Consider the following 23,651-nt stretch of genomic DNA (forward strand, 5'->3'; position numbering starts at 1 on the left):
TCTTTAACGTGCCCCCAATGCACGGGCCTCAAGCATTTTTACATTTCGCCCCCGTCAACATGCGACCGCAGCGGCCAAGATTTGATCCCGCGACTTCGTGCTTAGCAGCGCAACACAGTAGCCCGCTAAGTCACCGCGGCGGGTGGCTGGATTATCCAAATAAACGGACATTTCTTGCACGCGACGTCGAAATACATGTGCAAATAACTAAACAATAACTAATTAACTTCTTAATTAATTACTTAACTGCAAATACTGCAATTACCCCATTTTAAGCTACGTCCACCCTAGCAGGAAAAACGCGCACCACGTGCCACTGGCGGCAGAACATGCGCCACGAAATCGGGCCAGCGGCAACGTTTTTCCGCCGCGCAGCAAATTGGTCAGGACGTCCTGCTGCGTGCTATAGGATCAGGGGACCAATACAGAGCTATTTATTACAAGGACAAGCGCCCCGAGGAACATCGCCCTTTAATAATGTTTCCTTGAAACTATATGACCTCGCTCGACCAGATTAGAGTTAGCGGCAATCGCAGAGCGGACAATGTCCAAACTTCAACGATGTCACGTGACCACCCAGCAGGAAAGGGCTAAAATGCATTCATCAGTGTGTCAATGCCGACATTAGCCCATCTTGCCGGCTGCAGTACGCCGTGCGCTCTTTTACAGCTAGTGCCGACGTTAATATGTGCATTCATCTTTCATAACGCCACATATCAAAGTTTTAGTAGCATCCGTTCAAGTGAAAAGGTAACAGCAACAACCTATTTCCATTGAATGAACTTGGTCAAACATCAAGGGGAACATCCTTAGTCGCATTGTGTTTTGTGAGAGAAGAGAAAACGAAAACTAAAAGCACCTTGCCTAGACCTGAGACAAAATGGATTTCCGATAACAAGTGCATGTCTCTCTTGCACAATGTGCCGCTGACGTACTTGATATTTATTATTAGTTCTGACACTTTGGGTGCACGCGGTAAGAGTTGGGGTCGGGCCTGTAAAAAGGGGTAGGTGGCCCATGCCGTCGTCCGACTCACCCACACTAGGGACGTTGTTGAAGAGAGGAACGCGTTCTCATTGAGGACGAGGAGTACTGGGTTTATTTACAATATCTACATGAAAAGTTGGGAAGGTTACATCTCATCAGTCTAGCATTACCGAAGTGAAGCGCACTGTGGAACCAAAAAAGTCTGCTTAAACCCCCTCTGTCCTACCTAGATCCCTAGGCCAGGGAAATCTGCCGCCCCACCTTCGTCCAGCCGGAATGTCCGAAGTCGTCGAAGGACCGGCGTTGAGGCGAGGGTTCACACGATCGCTCCCGCACTTTTGCTCATTAAAAATACAGGAAGGAGGAGAGCTTCGTAGACGGGAGTTGTCACGCTTGATTCAAACTGGCGCGTCTTGGTTCCTGGGATGACCCAGCAGTTAGCTGGAGCCTCTGTCAAACGACCGTGGCGGTTACCGGAGTCCGTGAGAAAACACCGTAGAGCACCCTTTTTTTTTCCAGGAGTTTCTTAGTCCCATTGTTCCGCAACGACGACAGTGAACCAACAAACAACAGTCGATCCGCCAAACGTGTCTCGCCTTGCTGGCAACGCAGTTCTGTCCAAGGGGGACGCATTGTTAGCTTCACAAAGCGTTTCGTCGCAGTGTTGCAGGAGAGACGAGAAGATCACTACCACCTTCTGGCCAAGCGTAACAACGCCGGCAAACTTACGCTAGCAAGCGCTGATAAACTACTCGCCTTAGCTATAATTGACTTATCTGTGGTCGGGTACAACTTTATAAGACAGCGACATTTGTCCCTCAAAGGCGACTGCACACGAACCTCCACCAATCGGCGCGCCCTCTAGATTGACATCATGAGCCGGACGGCCGGTGATCCCGCCAACGGATAACATGACAGCCCGCGATTCGAATGTGGCCGAGTCGCGTCAGCGGGATTATTTCAATATACTCGCGGACAACTTTCTGTGGCTATGAAGGGAAAGCTACGGAGGCAAAGCGCGAACAAGTGAGAGCGCTTATGAAAATCCACATCAATTTAGGCTGGGGAATACAAAACACAAATATCTTATTAGCAACACTTGAATAAGACAGAACACATGACTGAGTGTAAAAGTTTAGTTATTTTGCGGATTTTCCCTTCCGTGTGTGGGGAAACGCGAAACCATCGCACGTTGAAACTGGGTCTATTCAGCGTCTGTTCAGAGCAACCAGAAGCATTGTCAAACGCTGCCGGACTACTTGGCGTGCTAACATATGTGCAGCAACCCCGCGCCCGTAGCTTTCACTTCATGGCCATAGAAAGTTGTCCGCGAGTATAGTCGCGGAGGCAATCGGCTGCCGCGTTTCAGTCATCTGAGCGGGGCCTCTCCTACCTTCTTGAGTCGTACCAGACTATAGTATTAGAGTGCACTAAATCTTAGCGGAGCCCCTATGTTTTCTTCGGAGCGCTATATTGTGCCGCCATCTAGCACGCATTCGGCGACTCATGGATATTGCCTCCGAGATTTTTGCGTACACCTTTGCGTGTTTTTCTACCTCCCGTCCCTTGTGATCGCAAAAAAAAATAATAAAAAAGAAACGAGAGTATTCAGACAAGTTAACACAAAACTGTCCAATCACTGAGTACAGCTTATTAACACAGGTTCAATTTTGCGTGGTAACATATGTGCAGCAACCCCGCGCCCGTAGCTTTCACTTCATGGCCATAGAAAGTTGTCCGCGAGTATAATCGCGGAGGCAATCGGCTGCCGCGTTTCAGTCATCTGAGCGGGGCCTCTCCTACCTTCTTAAGTCGTACCAGACTATAGTATTAGAGTGCACTAAATCTTAGCGGAGCCCCTATGTTTTCTTCGGAGCGCTATATTGTGCCGCCATCTAGCACGCATTCGGCGACTCATGGATATTGCCTCCGAGATTTTTGCGTACACCTTTGCGTGTTTTTCTACCTCCCGTCCCTTGTGATCGCAAAAAAAAATAATAAAAAAGAAACGAGAGTATTCAGACAAGTTAACACAAAACTGTCCAATCACTGAGTACAGTTTATTAACACAGGTTCAATTTTGCGTGGCTAGACATCTCCGAGGCACTTGTACGACACATTAGAGGCCTGAGACAATAGGTTGGGCGAACCATGGTCCTAATTTTCAAAAAGCACTTTTAAGTTAAAAAATTTTCTAAAAGGAAGTGCCAGCGAATTGGGTGATATTGGGCATATGAATAGCGAAAACACACCGGCCAATCGCAAACAGCACTTATATATATTAAAGCACTTCAACACCGGGTGTTCAAAATTAAGCTTTATGGTTTTCTTAAAATTAGACACTGGGAGGCACGCGAAGACCACCTGTGCAAATGAGTTATGTGGCCAGGGGGAGAAAAAGTGAGATGATAATTGTCGCTATCAGCAGCCAAATTAACTAAAATTGAATAATTAACTTTTTGTTGACTACAATAAGGGGGTATGTTGTCATTGAATAGTTAGAGGCAGTCGTGTTTCTACAGAGTATCAGTTGGAAGAATTCTAGCGTGTCTGTGCTCCGAGATATCCGACTCAAAATTTTAATTGTTGATCGCACGATTATGCATCCAAGAGAGTTAGGATCGGCGCAAGGCTTCTCCCTGATGTGACTGATGATGATGTGGCATTCAGTCTGACAACAGGGCGGAGGCATAGACAAAGATGATAACTGTTCCCTTTCCCCTTCCTCTTACAGCTTTATCGCTGAGGAGTTGTTAAAACAAGACATTAACATCAGTGGAATCGATGGAGCATGCGCAATGCGCAGCAGTGAAAGTACCGAAGAAAATGTGCTCCGTCGTCAGACTGTTTGGTGAACGCAGAAAGCACGCAATAAGTGGCATTTCATTCATTAAGAAAATTGAAGAAGTAAAAACAAAATCAAAGCTATAGATGTTAACTTATATAAAGGAGCCATCGTTCGCGCTCGTGGCGAAAGACTGTGGTTGGGGGAAACATCGACGAAACGCTCGATCACTAGCGGACGAGAAAAGATAGGCCGTCAAAAATGAAATAAGAGACATAGAGCATGAGGGGGCCATTACAAATAACAAATGAATAATTGAACTTGCTTTTGTGAAATAATTTAAAACTCCGTTAGGCCATAAAATGAATATTGCAACCACCTTTCAAAATGAGTACCTTCGTTAACTGCCAAGATGTGATGATAACGTGAAGACGCGCCTTAAAGCAGATATTACCGTGCGCGAAACTGAAGACGCAGTTGGTGAATTAACTGTAGGGAAATCCTCAGGCACACATGACTTAAGCGGTTCTATTTACAAGGGCTTTAAATTGGATCTAGATAAAGATCCCTCCATCATGTAATAACCGAAACATATAACGAAAATGGCTGCCTTTTATTTCGAATGTTCTCCCGTTGCAGTAATCCGGAAGACAGATGACCCAATTAGGCTTTGATATGCCTCGTCCTATCGACCGATAAGTTAAAGCAATGTCGCTTACAAGAGAGAGGTATGTATTATAAAACAAAAGCTGAGAGGTCGGCCTGAATGAATGTTCTGACGTGCTACTCAGCGTTGGAGGAAGGGGAAAGGGTGTAGAAAGAAAGAATAGAAAAGACGCTGAATTATAAGGATGAAGATGGTGAAAATCTTGGACGTTCCAAGACTTTTCAAAGTCTCTTGTACAGTCCGCTCTCGTACAAAAATTTGGTGAGACCGGTCAACTTATCAGGCTGATGACGAGGATCAGGCGAAGGTTCCAATAGAACCTTTACAGTTGATGGACCAACGACAAATTTTGACAAGATGTCTGTCATCGATTTTCTCTGCACATCAAATCGGAGACAGATACACAAGAGGTGTTCTGTCATCTCAAGGATACCACATTCCTCACAATTTTATTAATTTACATGCCTCAAAATAAAAAAAAATATTCGCCAGGCCACGCCTAATCGTAATCTGTGCAGCAAGCTTGCATTGCCCCTTTTCATGGTCGGTGGTATCTGTATTTTCTTCTCTGCATCGAGGTCGTGAAGGCGGCGATGACGATGACCCAGCGAGGCCCAATATACTGCGGTATTATCGCGCAGAAGTTTGTACACTAGGGCATTACTGTCTGGTGGTGAAAATGGTATGGACACTGGTTTGGCACTAGTGTGCGTCATCTTTGCCTCTGCGTCGGCGACCTCATTTTCAGGTAAGCCACAGTGTCCCGGAATCCACTGAAACCTGACGCAATGGCAAGCTCTTAGGGCGACATCATGTGATTCGACTACCTCTTGAGCAAGGACATCGTAAGGTCCTCGTCTAAGGGCAGAATTAATCACTTGAAGTGTCGGCTTGGAATCAATGTTGCTTACAAACTATATATGTAAGAACTACCAAGAAGACCTCAAACCGTGATCATAGTTTTGGTAAGACCTCATCAAACCTGTGGGATCAGGGGACTCTCGAGATTTACTAACATTCACGTTTCGAGAAGTCTATTGAATACATCGATGATATTTAGAACGGGTAGCAACGTTATAGCTTGATAGAGAAAACGATTTTTGTCACGTATTACACGAAATTTTGTTTAGACCTTTGAAGTAGGTTAATGTTGGGTCTGTGATTGCTTCTGGTGTGAAAATGTGTTACACTCACTGTTCAGCTAGCATAATTGTAAACAGAACTCCTAGCTAAAGTATCAAAGTTCAGTGTAGTATCAGGCAAAGGTGTCCATTATAATCATTATTGTTCGATATTGTTACCGAGAATTTTGCTTAAATATTTTTAACAATGATAACATAGACGACTTGCAATTGCTGACAAGCTAAATGAAAGTACTGTGTTATGCCGACGAAAGAGCAGTCTTCTGTGACAAAAAAGAAAGCGTTAAAAAAAGCGTTGAAGAACAGAGATATTTTGCATTGAGATGACTTGATCTGACGGGTAGTGAGATCAATTGGAAGAAATCTTTAGGCTTCTTACAAGGACCGTAGGAAAACACTTCACCCGCCGTGGTTGCTCAGTGGCTATGGTGTTGGGCTGCTGAGCACGAGGTCGCGGGATCGAATCCCGGCCACGGCGGCCGCATTTCGATGGGGGCAAAATGCGAAAACACCCGTGTGCTTAGATTTAGGTGCACGTTAAAGAACCCCATGTGGTCAAAATTTCCGGAGTCCTCCACTACGGCGTGCCTCATAATCAGAAAGTGGTTTTGGCACGTAAAACCCCAAATATTATTATTATTATAGGAAAACACTTCAGATTGCTTCGCTAGCGTGAAATGGAGTGTGGCACATGTCAGATATGTCGCAGTACCCTTAGAACACTATCGCGATACCACGCAATACTGGAAAGAGAAAAAGAAACGTATTTTATTGTTTTACGCATCCCCTTCGGGTCGGCAATAGTCTCGTGATCGCGGATCGCGCTCCATATTACGCGTGGAACAAGTGCTTTAATGTGCCGTTTCCTTTAAAGTTAAAAGTGCCCGAGAAGTCCAAAATTTTATTGCGCTTTGACACCCCCTTCCCTCCATGTTCTCCACAATAAACCAGCACCGAGGTGAACAAACAAGTGTTGTCTCTTTTCAGCTTTCTTTTTCTCAGTCTGTCAAGATATTTCGAAGGTGTAAACGTGCTGCCATGGTCAAGAGTATAGTTGGCTCGTCGGTCTAGGGGCATGATTCTTGCTTAGCCTGCGAGAGGTCCAGAGTTCAAATCTCGGATCCGCCCGAATTTCATTTTCCCTTTCATCCGAGATGAGTATAAATATGTGTATTCGCGATTATTTTGAGTCATTCTTCCTTTTTCAGTAAGCCAAATCATTTCGACGGCATGATATCCCATCAACCGCCGTCAGTGGATTACGCATCACCGTCGGACCGGCCGCGGCATCGTGATCGCAATCACGCTTCGTATTACGCGTGAGAGGAGTGCTTTAAAGCTTTTTTCGTCGAACGTTCAAAATGCCCTAAAAATCCAAGATTTCATAGAGCTGTGACGCTATCCCCCCCCCCCCCCCCCCCAACCCTTCTCCTTCACGTTCATCGCAATAAATCTACACCGAGTCTAAGAAATGTGTCTTGTCTCTTTACTGTTTTTTTTTTCAGTCAGCCAAGATATTCAGGTGTAAATATGCAGCCGTGGTGAATGGCAGTGGGTTCGTTGGTCTAGGGGTATGATCCACCCTTAAGGTGCAATAGGTCCCGGGTTCAAATCCCGGACGAGAGAGAGAGAGAGAAACAACTTTATTCGGTCCACTATAGACGTAAGCAAGCTCCACGTCACCTGGCTAGGCCCACTCGAGGACCATCAGGTGAAACCTGACGGCCCTCTCGCGAGCCCTCTGGACGAGCCCGAATCTTTTTTGTTTCATCCGAAACGAGCATAAATATCTGCGCGAATCTTTCGATTCTTCTTCCTCTTTCAGTAAGCTAAGTAATTTCAACAGCTTAATATTCGAGCAGCCGTCGTCACTGGATTTCGCATCGCTATATCAGTGGAAGCCTCGTGATCCCTATGACGCTCCATATTATTCGTGAAACAAGTGCTTTGAAATCTTCTTTCGTTGAACGTTCAATATGCGCGAGAAATCCAAAATTTTATTGCGCTGTGACGCCCCCCTCCCCATCCCTCCACGCTCATCACAATTAACCAGCACCGAGGTGAAAAAACGAGTTTTGTCTCTGTTCCGCTTTTTTTTTTTTTTCAATCAGCCAAGATATTTAGAAGGTGTAAATATGCAGCCGTGGTTAACGGCCGTGGGCTCGTTGGTCTAGGAGTAGGATTCTCCCTTAGTGTGCGAGAGTTGTTGTTGTTGTTGTTGTTGTCCTGATTGGCGGTGGCACATACCCACAATGGGGGATTGGCCATGAATCGGGTGGTTCATTAGGCGTACAAAAACGAGGGATTTAACAAGTTTAACGTTGGAGCGTAAAGCGTAAACGTTTTGTGTGTGGAGAAAGAAATAATACTAAGAAAACCGAGCATAAAAAATATAATAATCGATGCGAAATAAAAGGTATGGTGGGAGGGAGAACGATCAGTCTAACTGGTAATTGATTGTTTCAACTAGGTAATTTCGGATTGCCAAGCAAACATTTCTGTGACTGAACCCAATCATGGAGGCTCCAAAAGATAGGATACCGGCACTGATAAATTTAGGCCAGTATTTCCAAGTCCAATTTAGAGTAGTCGTTTTCGTATAATAGAAAAATGCCTGCAAGACAACAAGAAGTGGGCTATTGTCTCCGCTTCGCCACAGAGAAGAGAGAGAAAACAAGGGTAGGAAAGGCAAGGAGGTCAACCAGAACAGCATCCGGTTTGCTACCCTACACTGGGGGTGGGGGAAAGGGGAATAGAAAGAGGAAGAAAGGGAGAGAGGAAGCACTGAGTACGTGTGGGAGCGACACCATACACAAGGACACTATAAACGGTCTGTTAAGCCCGTGCACTTCAAGTACCGCACTAGTGCACGAATCGCTTTTCGAGCTAGTGACGGGTGTGGCCACGGTCCGAGTATCTTTGACTCGGTGAAACATCTCGAGTCCAGTCTGCGTAAAGTTGCCCGCAGAGAGAGGCGTTGGACATCGTAGCGAGGGCAGGTACACAATAGGTGCTCGATGGTCTCCTCGCACCCACAGGAGTCGCACATCGGGCTCTCGGCCATTCCCATACGGTAGGAGTATGCGTTCGTGAACGCCACTCCCAGCCACAAGCGACACAACAAGGTTGCTTCGCCGCGGGGAAGGCTAGATGGCAGTTGTAGCCGTAGCGTGGGGTCCAGTTTACGTAATCTGCAATTTAGGCCACTTGAAATCCAGAGATCTTGGGACTTCTTACGCGCAAGTTGGCGAAGTTCTCTGGCAGCGTCCGACCTCGCCAAAGGTGTTGGACGCGCCACAGAATGAGCATAATGGTGAGGGGACCAGACGAGACCTGTGTAGATAGAAATTCAACACAGGTATACGGCAGCGCAGCTTTGTAATGGACACTTCAATTTTGCGTGTTTGGCAAAAATCTCTGTGCCAAGGGTATAGAAGATGGCGGTAAGACACACAGTTGGTAATTGCGGAGCCTGATACTGCCTGCATAATGACACTCCTGCGAAATCTAGTAGCAGTAACATGAGCAGTCAAAGCGCAATAAGAGAGAATCGGGCCTCTTATAGATGCCTTGGCTAGAGAAATTTCATTTATAATTATTCCTTTATGGCCAGGCACCCAAATCAAACGCACGCTTCTCAAGTAGCCGGGTACCAATGAATGAAACGTCCTCATCAGGCGAGAATCACGAGAAGCAGTAAAGGACGAGCACAATGATAACGAATCAGTGACTATCACGGCTGACGTAATTGAGGTCCTAATTTGCGTAATGCCAGCACCACACTGCCATGAATTCGGCTAAAAAGATCCGTATGAAATCTGGCAGCCAAACAGAAAATGTTCAATCAAGAATCGGGGAAATTTTTCCTACACCTGACTCTTCTGCACATTGTGAAGCATCTGTCGCAATTACAATGTCTGTTTGAAGGTTCTTCAGATGATCTTGTAATATACTGTCTAGAATACAATGTGGAAGTAATTTTGCATTATTAGGAAAATTTTCACCGAATTGAATATCCGTGGTAACAGCTCTGTCGGGAATAGGAAGTACATCACATATGCGCACGTCCAAGGAATAAAGTAATTTTGGCACGAATGTAATTTGCGGAGTATGTGATCGCGGCCAGTTGACACCGAAAAACAACGCAGGTTGTGAAATAAAGATTGTTTGGGGATGTCGGGAGGGGGTACAGCGGTGATTTATAAATCTTTAAGAACGCTTGCACTGTCAAAAGCTGGAACCTGCACGAAAGAGGAGGAACACGGGATTCTATATAAAGAATAGAATTTGTAACACATTTAGGAAGACCTAAACACAAACGTAATGCTTCTCTCTCTAAGAGAATTAGTGGACAGGATATGTAGGCTGGAACTCCAAAGAAGAGCACGCAACCAAATTCTAATACAGGGCGAACGTACATACGATATATCATCAGGAGTGTATCTCTTCTCAATCCTATTCGACGACTGCTCAGCCTACGCAATATGCCAGTTGCACGGGTACCTTTTCCAGTCACATGATTTATGTGTGCGCGCCAGTTTAGACAGGCGTTATAAATAATTCCAAGATATTTAACAGACTCTACCTGTGGTAGATCTTGGAGGTGGTAAGACAATGAGATGTGCACTGTGTCATGTCTCGGAAAAACGAGAATAGCACATTTTCGGGCATTGAGTATAAAGCGATTAACATCTAACCACCTCTCCAGAGCACAAATGTAAGATTGCAGTCGTTGGTATAGCGTGTGGATGTCGTATGCAGATGCGAAAAATGCAATATTGTCTGCATAAACATAAGTACTTACTTCTTGGTGACAAGGTAGTATGAGAATATTAAAAAACACCGGGGAAAGGACTGAGCTTTGCACTACGCCTCTCGTTTGTTTGTACTTTAAAGAAGAATATCCGCTTTTGTAGCAATACAATTATATTTCACTTAAATATGACTGAATCCACGCTACTATATACCCAGGAAAACCACAGGATGTTAACCGATTTATCAACACAGTGTGCTGCACAGTGTGGTATGATTTAGCGATATCGAGCGTCACTAAGGCAGCGACGTCGAGCGAGTTGTATTCGGCTTTCTAAGTCGACGTGGGCGTGCCAAATGGAGCATGCAGCCGGCCCTGAAACCAATCTGACAGGGACTAAGAATGAAATTATCATGAATAAATTTCATGATACGAAGGTGAAGAAGCCTCTCAATAAATTTTACTACGTTTGATGTAAGCGCAATTGGCCTGATGTTCTCCAATACACACTTTCCTTCTTGTTTCTTAAGCATCAAAATTACTTTGGAAAGCTTCCAATGCAACGGAATCCAAGAACATTTAATTCAATAATTGACCAGGTCTAACAGAACGTTACACTATTCCTGTAACAATATTTTTAACACAGCATTTGTGACATCGTCAGGGCCAGGGGCTGTATTCGGCAAGCATACTGCAGTCTCATTTAGCTCAGATAAGGAAATTGGAGTAACGCCATCCGAATAATCTAATGCAGAATGAATAGCCGGAAGCCGGGCCATAAATCGATTTTCTAAGCCTTTGGTAAGCTCTTCTAGAGACACGCTCACTTCTTGCGGGGTCAAAACGATTGAGTATAATGCTGAAGGTGTTGGTAGCACCTTCCCAGCCCGAAGAAAGGCGAATGACGCACGCTTATTTTTTGAATTTGATAGATACTCGTAATGTCTAACATATTCATCTTTGGCTCGATTCACAGTACGCTCAAATACACTAGCGTGAAACTCATAATTCTTCCAAGTTGTCGGCCACTGAATAAGCAGAAGCATTTTTCAAGCAGCTTTTCTTTTTCTATAGTCCCGCGTACACTCATCATTCCACCAACGGCAAGCGGTGCCTTTAGCCGAAGGGATGACAAATTCAGCTTGCTTCCGGGAACCCTCTAGAATTGAGCAAATGGTTGAAGCGATTTTCTTATCATTGGCATTTACAAGTTTAGAAACGGCTGAACGCAAGGAAGTCTTAAATTTCGTATGGTTCACAAATGTGCATGTGCGGTATTCTAAAGAAGTTATTGGACATATGATTTCGAATGATATGAACTGAGCTTTATTAGAAACGGCTTAGTCCCAGCAAGGCTAGCAGAGCAGACCATTGCAATGAATGTGGCTGTTACCCTTTGTTCAGCAATGCATGGTAGGGGCAAAGGCGAAGAAGAGCGAGAAATCCTGGAAGCGTGCTACCTTAGTTTATTAGGTGACGACGGCCTTACTACAACCTCGGTGCGCTTATTTGAAAAATGAATTTGCATTTCTAGGTCGGTCACGATAGATGCGATATCTTGTCTTTTCATGCTCTATGATTAGCGATGATGTGGTTGCGCATGCTCTGCTAGCCTTGCTGGGACTACACCGTTTCTAATAAAGCTCATTTGATAGTCCAGTCGTTGTGGTGTGAACCTCTCCTCTTGTCCTTTGTGTTTTTGACTGGTTTTTTTCCTCCAAGTATGTACCAACTGGCCCAGATTTCAACCCTTCTGCAAACGTTACTTGTCTTGTGTTCTGACATGAAAGGTTACTATCAGTAGTCCACTCCAATAGTCGCTTACCACACAACTGTGTTTTAAGCCCACGACACGTGATGCGAATTAAAATCCCCTGCAAACAAAATTTCTTTTCCACAGGCAGCCACACCCCTATCAAGTTGACGCGTACTTTGCACGCCAGTGGGGAAATAAGCATTTATAATTGCAAATGGATGATACCCAGGGAGACATCAATCTATAGTAAAAATTTCGCAGTCGGAATCCATGATTTGAAAAGAAATTTTTACCTTGTGACAAATTTTACTGGAAACAAGTATCAGTAATCTTCCACGTCGCGAGTGTCAATCTAATCATCATCATCATCCTCATTATCAGCCTGGTTACGCCCACTGCAGGGCAAAGGCCTCTCCCATACTTCTCCAACAACCCCGGTCATGTAATAATTGTGGCCATGTCGTCCCTGCAAACTTCCTAATCTCATCCGCACACCTAACTTTCTGCCGCCCCCTGCTACGCTTCCCTTCCCTTGGAATCTAGTCCGTAAGCCTTAATGACTATCGGTTATCTTCCCTCCTCATTACATGTCCTGCCCATGCCCATTTTTTTTTCTTGATTTCAACTAAGATGTCATTCACTCGCGTTTGTTCCCTCACCCTATCTGCTCTTTTCTTATCCCTTAACGTTACACCCATCATTCTTCTTTCCATAGCTCATTGCATCGTCCTCAATTTAAGTAGAACCCTTTTTGTAAGCCTCCAGGTTTCTGCCCCGTAGGTGAGTACTGGTAAGACACAGCTATTAAACACTTTTCTCTTGAGGGATAATCGCAACCTGCTGTTCCTGATCTGAGAATGCCTGCCAAACACGCCCCAGCCCATTCTTATTCTTCTGATTATTTCCGTCTCATGATTCGGATCCGCGGTCACTACCTGCCCTAAGTAGATGTATTCCCTTACCACTTCCAGTGCCTACACTGTAAAAAATTGCGTTTTTTTTACGGCAGATATGCCGTAAAATATGCCAAATCTATACCGTAAATTAGAAAGCAGCGCCACCGCCGTTAAAAAGCTTCGAGAGCCTGGAGAGGACCGAAGAGCGACGAGTTCAGAGAGAAGAAGGACGAGCTGCGCGGATGCTCATTGGCGCGCCGGCCGTTCGCGGCGCGCGAAACGCGCATGCGCTAAGGCATTAACGCGCGCTGTAGAAGGCAAGACGCACGTTACCGCAACTTCGGCCGTCCCGGCGCTGCGGCTTTCGAGCCAAGTGGAAATCGTACACGTGCACACGAAGAACGGTTGGTCGCCTTGTAAGTGCAGGTAGGTCGAGTCATTATGCACGGGTCATTGGTGTTCTGCGAAGCGTATGCGATCTCGTTTGAGTGTTGAGCTAGCGGTTGAGCTTGCAAAGTCCGCGGTGTCGCCTGCGGAACGCTTCCGCGCCACTCTTCAGCTTCGCCATGTTTGCTTTATTCCGCTTTTGATTTAAACGGGTTTGGCACATTCATTTACGTGCGCACGTGGTAGTGTTGTTGCGAATTGTTCGCTATCCAGTCTGAGCACTACACGTGATGCAGTGCTCTTCGTCACTTGTATGCTTTCGTGCGCCCGCTGCCGCCTTTGTTTGTCATGAGCGTTGTGGCCTTGTTCGCAGATCGCGACGCGGCGGCGGCAGCAGCGGGGGTGGCAGCGCCATTGGGGATGTCGAGGTGGTTCACGTTGCGGCTTCCTCAACTATGTTTCTCTTCTCCGCCCGTCACCGCAGGAACTCTGGACGTTCTCTCTTTGGTGTGCTCGCATGCCACGGACGGTGTGCGACGCATTTGCAGCCATGTCTCATTGTAAAACAGGTTGATTTTGGCGACGCACGCAAATGACTTTAGCGTGTTTTTCCGCGCCTTGGTTGCTCGCCGATGCATTTCATTGATGTTAGCGCAGTGGTTGTAAGGCGGCGTGTATTCTCTGTATGCTGTGTTTTGTTCGGAAAGTGAAATTTTAAATTAATTCGATTTAATTTCCTCGTGTTTCATGTGTATTTCGCGCGTGCTGCAGAGACATGGTGCAGGTGTCCTTGTCATGCTGGCCTAAATACAGTGCTGAAAATTTCTACTTTTTTTGTAAGAGCAAGGTTATGATATACTGAAACGGGAGCGCGAAAATATGCGCACGAACATAAATTGAAGGATTTCAGCTGACACAAAAGAAAACGCATCGTTTGAATCCATTTCCTAAGAATGGTCTTTGCTTCTCGTGCTAATCTATGAACCGTATATTTATTACATTGAACGATTGCGTAATCCGTGTGTTTGTGTTACTATTGTCGCGTTCGCGTTCATTTCATCTTTACTCTAGCTAAGCAGCACTATGTTTTCATGCAATAATTGTGAGTTCAAGTCAGGGACACTTGTGGGATATTGTCGTCATTTTGGCGAAGAAAGCTTCTGTTCTCGAACAATTCCTTGTGTACATGTTTGTTGTTCTCACCAATTTATGACGTACGCCGCGCTGAGATGTCACATTCTCCGGAAGCATCCAAGCAAGTCACCATTGTGCAGACCTAGCCCCGAGCTGCGGGATGATTTCCTTTTTCTTTGTAGTGCAGCGGGTTGCGTAAAGGATTTTCAGAACAGAGCTACCTTATTGAAACATTTGTATCAACATTTAAGGTCGGGTGTTGCTGTTCAGTGCCCCTTCGGAAGATGCGGGAAGTTATTCCAGACAACGTCCTCGTTATCATGTCACTTATCAAGGAATCATGGTAGCAAAGCGAAGGCCAATGAGCAAGTTTCCTTGGTTCCTCCTAATGAAATTGAAAACCCCGAGGGTGCTACTTCCGTTCACAATACTGGGGAATCAATGGAGACTGCAGGGCCTACCAATGAGCCAGCATATCTGGAACTCAGACAATGTGCTGAGCATGAACTCGCTCTTTTTTATCTTAAGCTTGAAGCGAAGCTGATGGTCCCTTCTAGCACAGTGCAAGTAATAGCTGAGAGCATCCTCCGTGTTCACAATATAAACCGGCAAGTTACCTTGTTAAAGTTGCGCGAACAGTTGGAAAAGAAAATGGCCAAGAGGAATGCGTCAGAAATTGCGAGCGAAGTTGACACAGAAAATATCTTCAAGGCACCATGTTCATTATTTAGCACTGAGTATAAGCGAAAAGCATACTTTAAAGAAAAACTTCCATATGTTGCACCCAAAAATGCCAGGCTTGGTCGTGACAAATACCGGAGGGAGAGAAGTTTTCAGTACATTCCGATCTTGGAGACTTTAGCAAAGCTATTGACCAGCAAAGAAGTAGCACAGTGTTTGTACGACCCGCAGCCTCCAGGAGTTGAAGGGGAGCTGGCGGATATAACTGATGGACTAATTTGTAAGTCTAACAATTTTCTCACCTCTGGAAATGTTCTTCAAATCGTGCTGTATCAGGATGCCTTCGAGGTGGCCAACCCACTTGGCTCTGCCCGAAAAAAACACAAGCTTGTAGGGGTGTACTATACCCTCGCCAACTTCAGTATTCACAATCGATCAAGCAGAGATCACATTCAGTTAGCGCTTTTGTGTCTGGAATCCGATCTCAAGCAGTTTGGTCAGGAGAAAATTTTTGGACTGCTGCTGAACGATCTTGTAGCACTGGAAAAGGATGGAATTCACCACGGTCACAGTCGTGTCAAAGGAACAGTAATAGCAATACTGGGTGACAATGTGGGATCGCACTTCATTGGCGGCATTCAAGAAAACTTTAGCTTGTCTAACTACTTCTGCCGCTACTTCCGAATCACACGTATAGAATTTCAACACAAGCCTTACTTAACTGGGGAGAAAAGAACACCAGCTAACTATAACCAAGCTGTTTCTCAGGCTCAGAACAGTGGGTTGCCATTCGAAGGTGTGAAGTGTGCTAGTATTTTTAACAAACTAGACCACTTCCATGTTTGTAACCCAGGCCTTCCACCCTGTATTGGTCACGATCTTTTTGAAGGCGTAGTTTCTTATGACATGTTGCTGTTTCTAAAGTACTTTGATGAAAACAAACGCTGGCTTACTTTTCAGTACCTCAACTACCGTATAATGAATTTCAAATACAAAGGAGCAGATGCACGCAGTAAACCCTGTGAAGTGAACGCACGCAGCAATAAGTTAGGTGGTGAAGCTGTAAGAACTTGGGTCTTGTTTCGTCTACTGCCTGTCATGATTGGCCATAAGATTCAAAACGGCAATGATCCAGTGTGGAGATTGTACTTGAACTTGAGGAAAATAGTAGACATTGTGTGTGCACCTGTAATCACAGAAGGGCAATCAGCATACTTGAGTATTATTATTCAGGAGTACTTGGAGGACAGATGGGAACTGTTTCCTTCGGAGCCTTTGAAGCCAAAGCACCACTACATGCTTCACTATGCAAGCATGCAGATTCATTTTGGGCCCTTGATAAATGTGTGGACCCTCAGATTTGAGAGTAAGCACTCCTCCTTCTTCAAAAATTGTGTTCGATCCTCAAAGAATTTTAAGGCAGTTGCTAAAACCCTTGCAGAGAAACACCAACTGCTGCAAGCATTCTTGTATAGTGAAGCATTTTTCGGACCAGATATCTCTTTCAAATCTGCTATTCCGTTTTGTGCTGGAGAATATAGTGCCAATGTTCAGGCTTGCCTTGCTCAGTTCAACCTGGAGCCTGGTACTTCTGTAGCAAGTCGGTCAGTTGTGTGGAAGGGCACGGACTATACTGTTGGTGATTTTGTAGCATTGAATTTATACAAAGAGCTATGCTTCGGGGAAATCTCCCTATTTGTCGTGAGAAACAGGGCTAGCGTGTTTGTTGCTGTCAAGGTGTATCAAGCCAACTTTTTGCCGCATCTTCATTACTATGTGCTGCGAGAGACAAACACTTGCAGTGCATTACCCATGAGTGACCTTGCTGACTACTCCCCACTTCCTGCTTATGATATCCGTGCACAGAAGATCATCGTGTTGAAGCACATGATTCACGGTCACCATGGAGGCGGTGCACCTGCAAGTGGTGAATGCTTTTCCGAACTTGAGTGCTGAAATTCTACAGAATGTCATGAGGAAGCTGCTGGACCTCTGTGTAGAGTTGTGTGGTGACCTCTGTTTGCTGACTGAACAGGACTTGTGTGACGTGATGAAACCTATACAAGCACGGAAGCTCATGACCTACTTCAAAAGTAAAAGTAAGTCAAATAAATGTTGTGTATTTCTGCATCGAAAACGTGTTCCTAAAATACCAGAAAAATTGCAGGCGACTTTATTAGGCTCGCTTAAGGTATGCATGCAATTCAATTTTACAATATCTACAAATACCTACAGTAGTGAACCGTCTCTTTATTCATGCAGTGAATGAAGTAAATGTACATGTAATACTCGCAATTGCATGTTCGTGCGAACAAAGGTTTTTGTTGGCTGAAAATACAGGCCTTTACAGAACATTGTGCACTGAGATCATAAAGTGCCCATAACATTAATGAGCTTCTGCGATGTAGCAGGAGCTATGGCATTGTACTATTCTTCCGGAGTTTGCAGGTTTGGTTCCCGACTGCGAGGACTGTCAATCTGATGCAGGCGCAATACAAAAAATGTTTGTGTCCGCAATACATGGATACACGTTGAAGAAACTTACTTGGTCTGTTAATCTGCAGCCCATCGCTACAGTTTGTATCATCATCTGTGTTGTTCCGGTGTGCATTTTACTTTCTTTACAATAAGTCTTTCTAAATAGTTTGGCATTTCAAGGCCTTACCTATCTTGCGATTTCACTCTCAACTCGAATAAATTTTAATGAAATTATACTTCAGTTTTAATCTGTGTTTTATTCTTTTCACAGGCACTGTGGATCAAACTGAAACAGACGAAAGTCAACCTGCAACACCGTCGAGGGCACATGGCGGGCTGGAACAAATTAAACAAGGCTATCCTTTCCTGAATTCCAACTGGGTAGAATCGTTCGACATACCTTGGGACAGCATGCCAAAAACCCTGCTGGAGGCTTTGCACAAAAGTAAGCGTCCGACACCAAGAGACCGTAGGAAGATGGTTCGAGTAATCATAGATAGTGTCAAGAAGGTCTGCCCAAAACCTCTATGGAAACACCTTGCCGTTGTTGCCAGGAAGGTCGTCGAACTGCAACCTTCTTCTTTCAAAGATGTATTTGATAACACTGTAATTGGAACTGGCTATGACCCTTTGCTTAACCAACTCGTGTGCCGGGTTGAAAATGTAAACAGGGAGGATGTGCACGAAGCAAAAGTTCGTGATATGCAGTGTGCGAAAAAAAAGGTCAAGTTGCATACCATACCCAGAACAAGAAACGTCGACAAAGGACGATGCGGAAATGCGAAGGGAGCAGGAAACACTACAATGTTTAAGGCTGACTCTTCGTACACTGAAGATGTACATGTGCTTATGGCATCAACCCACCGGCTTCAACAATTGGACATCAAGCTGGGCACTTCTATTACGGAGCTGAAGAAAGCTTGGCCATTTTTGTTTATGCCCTGCGGGCTCGAGAGTCACGTCGAACTTCTTGGTGTAAATATCACAGAAACATTGGATCATTCACTCCGAAACAAGAAGAGGGTGATCCTAGACTTCTTCGACAAGGAAAAACATGGCAAACCAAACATCCTGCGTGCATGGAGAGAACCGCCTGGTTCAACGCAGGCAGAAGCTGAATTCCTTCGCATTGTGTTGCTGACCATGGCATGGTTTGAAGAAGAGCGAGATGGACTCATTCAGAGTAAAGAAGTATGTTTTCCCCCAAAATTAATGTGCGGTGGCCAGCTCAGTGGAAGTCCTGACTCCATCCCATAGGTGCTACATATATCGCATCCATTTTGTCTCTTTGCAGGCCCACTCGAGCTCAGAGGAGATAGAAAGGTACCAGGACACACCGGTTTCTCCCTGCATAATCGCAGCAGGTACGTGCATTCAAAGTATATTTGGCATTTTGTTGTCTATAAATGGGGCCAAAAAGCTTCAATTTTTATTGGATAAGTACTTAAAGAAGTAATGTAGCAGCCGTATAGCCCAGAGTGTTTTGATGATTTACCTTAAGGAATTACATCAGGCACTTGCAGTTATGGCCTGTCGTATTACACTGCCATACTACAGAAAGCACGCAGCAGTGATTGCATCGTTGTACAGGCCTCTTTTATTTATGGAACGGCACACCATTAAAATTTCGTGTTTACGGTCAAGTTATTGAGAAAAGAAGTCAATATAATGCGAAATGAACGTTAATACGGTGTAATAAACTAAAATATGTAACTTTATTTCTCTGTTTTTACACCAAGTGTAGTGATAGAAGAATTGGGGCTAGTTATTGGTTTAGGCTGGCGCATTTTTGGAAATATCTAATGCAAGCAACCTAGTTCGTAATATTTGGCTGGAAATGTTGGTGCCAAGTACATTAGCATTCCATATGGTTCTACGACTGAGACCTCCATATGCAAGGGTTTACAAACCAATATGAAATATTGGTATACTTGAAGCTGATATTTCAGGACAAGTGTTTAAACCGTATGCTCTCTCTTGAATTTTACAAATATTGACTTGCAATAAACATTCACTGGCACCATTTCTATAATTTCCACATAAGCCATGAAACCATTGATTAAAAATGTAACTAACGACTTCCTGTGAATATCCTATGCTGCCAGTATATTAGTGTCTCATTATGTTAACGACAGAGCTTACTAAACAGCGAAAATTAAGATTTAGTACTCAGTTTTCTCAGGACAGTTGAGCAACAAAATGCACCCAATATGTGCTGTTATTCTTTTTAAACTGTGATCTTCGTACGCACCATGTAGGGAAGTATGAGCATGCTATATAGTTAATTTGACTGAAAACAAGTGAAAGAGCATACATTTGATCACTCAGCCTGTTGCTTTTGCAATATGCAAAACGTTTTTTTCCAGAATTGCAGTTTTAATGTTCGTCCATCTATTTTATATAGCAGTTCCATGGGTTACGCAGTCTGCCAACTACATGGACATATCCTTAATATTCAGTTCATTTTCTGGTTGCTTTCTCTTATTCAGTATGCTAACAGAGAGCCAGTATCTGCATTTTTTATGTGCCAGCAGTCTCCACAAGTAACTGTATAGCAATGGCTTGTAAACCGCTAACTGTGTGGAAATCAGTCATAGTCAAGTTTAAAAGCACAGATATACAGGAATGGTTAAAAAAATTGGGTCAAGTTTGTCGCAAATTTTTGTCTTTGAATGGGTATGCACATGGTACACGCTCTTTTTGTTTGAGGATGCCTACAGTTTCACTTCTATTTATTTAAATACTCTTCATAACTTTGCCCAAAATAGTTTTCAAAAGCCATTTATAGTTTCTTTCCTGCAACACTATTTTGTGGTTGAAAGGAAGCTAAAGACCTGCTGGTTTAGGAACAAGTGGCACTCGACACAGTGAAAATTAGAAAGTGCCCTAGAACGTAACTTTTGGAATGCATATACTTTGCATACGACTGGTACAGAACAGTTCATGCAGCCCTATCATGTAAAAGTGACAAGTAATCTTTTCATTTTGTTTAGGTGATGACATCTGGATGCCTGAAGAGTACCTATTGCTTGTTGATGGCCATGTTGTGGCAGCAGCAAAGACGTTCAAGCAAGCATTCTGCATGCTGTTTGCAGCTTACTTCTGTTTCCACACTTGTTATGCAGAGAAGGCGTCATGCACACTTGAATTCATACAAAGGTGTATTTTATTTTCTGTTAATGCTTGTATTTGTTTTGCAGCATGCGCATTAATAGCATATATTATATTGGCCTTAAGAGGAAGAAACTGTATACAAGCACCTTTAATAGCGCTGTGGATATTGTAAGTTCAGTGTCCTAGCTTGATACAAGAAATTGACGGTAGTTGGCAGCAGGAACCAGCAGACATTGCTTCTGTGTAATCAAAAATAACACTGGACTATTTGAAGCTTAGTCCACTTTTTTCAGCTTCAGAGTACACGTCTGTAAAGCTGAAAAATGTTGAGGACTAAGTTTCAAATTACACAAAAGTAATGTGTTCCGGTTCCTGCTGCGAGCTACCATCAATTATTGCAGTTAATCGGAAGGTCAAGCTGCTCCCATATATATATCAGCGAGATTTATAATCAGTTTGCAAGCCCCCAAGGTAATAAGCAGATCTAAAATATCCTTAGGTAAAATGTGTTCACATTAAAGAATAAAAGCACTTTAGGGATTTGTTGCATCTAAAAGCAAAACCCATCTGTGGCTTTTTTCAGTCAGACCTCCCACGTGCACCTTACACCAGATGCACCTGTATGATAAAAAAAAGTCAAGTCACATCTCCTGGGTGTTAGGTGGAGAAACGGTGCACGAAAATCGGGGACAGGACGAGAAGTACACAGCAGGCTTTGTCATTTACTATATTTTTTTTGCGCTGTTTCCTATTCAACTTGCTTATGAAACAACTTGTCCAACTTTGAATCCTTTCGTAGGCTGGTGTTCTTTAAAAAAAATCATTATTTGTATGTCATGTTTGAAATGAGCGTGAGCTGTGGCATTAAAAAAAATTACAGATTATCCGAATCACTTCTTTATGCTGTTATGTATAGGCTTTATTATGCCTGCCTTCTCTTTATCGTGGGGGGGGGGGGGGCATTTTTTGGCATAAACCCAGACCGTGGAAGGAAGGGCAAAAAAGGAAATGTGACGGTCAGCAAGAGAGTTCTTGCCTTGGTGCAGCGCATTACTGAGTGTGAATGGAACATCTAGGTAAGTCTGCCCAATATACCTGCCTTCTCTGTTTTGTGCTAACTTTGAAAATATGTTATAAGTGATTCTACCTATCATAAAATGCAAACCACTCTTTTCAAGAGCACTCACATTCTATGTAAGCACCTCTTTATAGCATTTGAAAGCCCACTGAGTCATTCTTTTTACTTTGCCCCACAGCATGAACTAGTTGACCACACGCAGGGATACTTTTTCATCTTCCAAGCAGCCCAGAACCTGCAATGCGAACTACAGAAATGGTTCCCTTTCACCAAGTCGTCTACAGAAGAAATTATTTTAAAGCTGCGTGAAGTGCAAGAAAGTGTTTTGAAATAGTTGTTGTTCATTATAAAACATCACTGGATGTTTTCCAGTGTAAAGTTTTCATTCTGTATCAGTGGTCTTTCAAAAAGTGAGCTGGCCATTACAATAAGTTAAGCTGCTTGCTTACTTTATTTCTGTTTGTTCCGTTGACAGCGCTGACATTTTGTAGCGATACCTTTTCCGATTCTGTACTTTTTCGGGCTTTTCGTGCTTGTCCAGTGGTCAGAGCGACGGTGCGCCCTCATTATCAATAGGAACAGACAGCAGTTTGTGGTGGATTATAAGAATAGCAAAGAATAAGGCATCGCTACAATATAGTGGCCAGGATTATGGTGCCCCTAATTACCTGCAAATTACTGGCAGCTGTCTTAGTATATTGCATATTTTCTCTGATGCGGTATTTGCACTGCATTGGTGCTTAGTTGTGTTGCAGCCTATTTCAGCTTCAGTCAGCAAGTGCGATATATTTTGTAGCAGGAAAGGAAGAGTTCGGCATCCCGACTACCCTGACTAGAACATTCAGATTTCGAACAGTCAGACTGCGTGAAACAAGCGATTAAAAGTACAGTACGCAAATATATTGTTTTTAAGGGACAGTATGTTCAATATTGAAATTAAACATGCAGTTGTGCAATGTCTAGCTTCATTTTCGCCGGCGGAATTGATGCCGTAACGGTGGTATTTAATAGCAAAGTAAAACAACTGACGAGTGATTTTCAGGAGGAACTGTAAATTTTACTGACGGTACCCGTAAAAAAAAAATTAGAGGTCTGCGTTATTTTTACGGGAAAGGTGTGAATTTCACAAGCAAGGCCTGTGACTAAGAATAACTGAGATCCGCAATTTTTACGGGAACAAGTTGGCAGCCAAAACTGACGGTCGAATTCCCGTAAAAACAACGGACGATTTTTTGCAGTGTAGCTACCTATTGTAAATTGCTGTTCTCTTCCGAGACTGTTAAACATTACTTTATTTTTCTTCAGATTAATTTTTAGGCCTACTCTTCTGCTTTGCCTCTCCAGGTCAGTGACAATGCATTGCAATCGGTACCCTGAGTTACTAAGCACGGCAATATCATCAGCGAATCACAAGTTACTAAGCTATTCTCCATTAACTCTTATCCCCAATTCTTCCCGATCCAGGTCTCTGAATACCTCCTGTAAACACGCTGTGAATAGCATTGGAGAGATCGTATCTCCCTGCCTGACGCCTTTCTTTATTGGGATTTTGTTGCTTTCTTTATGGAGGACTACGGTGGCTGTGGAGCCGCTGTAGATATCTTTCAGTAGTTTTAGATACGGCTCGTCTACACCCTGATTCCGTAATGCCTCCATGACTGCTGAGGTTTCGACTGAATCAAACGCTTTCTCATAATCAATGAAAGCTATATATAAAGGTTGGTTATATTCCGCACATTTCTCTATCACCTGATTGATAGTGTGAATGTGGGCTATTGTTGAGTAGCCTTTAC

General features: G+C 43.9%; 1 protein-coding gene across 2 annotated transcripts; it reads left to right on the top strand.

Annotated features, from left to right (window-relative positions):
• The first annotated feature begins 13,070 nt into the window (after positions 1 to 13,070).
• On the top strand, positions 13,071 to 22,204 carry LOC126526168 (uncharacterized). 2 transcript variants are annotated; one of them, XM_072289005.1, is made up of 7 exons: positions 13,071 to 13,412; positions 13,747 to 17,287; positions 17,938 to 18,857; positions 18,961 to 19,030; positions 20,660 to 20,825; positions 21,762 to 21,856; positions 22,037 to 22,204. In XM_072289005.1, exons 2-6 carry the CDS (start codon positions 17,092 to 17,094, stop codon positions 21,835 to 21,837), a joined length of 1,428 nt encoding a protein of 475 aa, XP_072145106.1. In that variant the 5' UTR covers positions 13,071 to 13,412; positions 13,747 to 17,091; the 3' UTR covers positions 21,838 to 21,856; positions 22,037 to 22,204. The 2 variants fall into 2 exon arrangements, with proteins under 2 accessions (XP_072145106.1, XP_072145108.1); XM_072289007.1 differs by having other exon boundaries at positions 17,055 to 17,287.
• Positions 22,205 to 23,651: the final 1,447 nt, after the last annotated feature.

This window comes from Dermacentor andersoni, chromosome 1, assembly GCF_023375885.2.
Source record: "Dermacentor andersoni chromosome 1, qqDerAnde1_hic_scaffold, whole genome shotgun sequence".
Lineage (NCBI taxonomy): Eukaryota > Metazoa > Arthropoda > Arachnida > Ixodida > Ixodidae > Dermacentor > Dermacentor andersoni.

Coding starts and splice junctions, on each gene's coding strand:
- LOC126526168 (XM_072289005.1), top strand. CDS start 17,092: ATGGAGGCGGTGCACCTGCAAGTGGTGAATGCTTTTCCGAACTTGAGT. Junction 17,288..17,937: donor GACCTACTTCAAAAGTAAAA/GTAAGTCAAATA, acceptor TTCTTTTCACAG/GCACTGTGGATCAAACTGAA. Junction 18,858..18,960: donor GACTCATTCAGAGTAAAGAA/GTATGTTTTCCC, acceptor GTCTCTTTGCAG/GCCCACTCGAGCTCAGAGGA.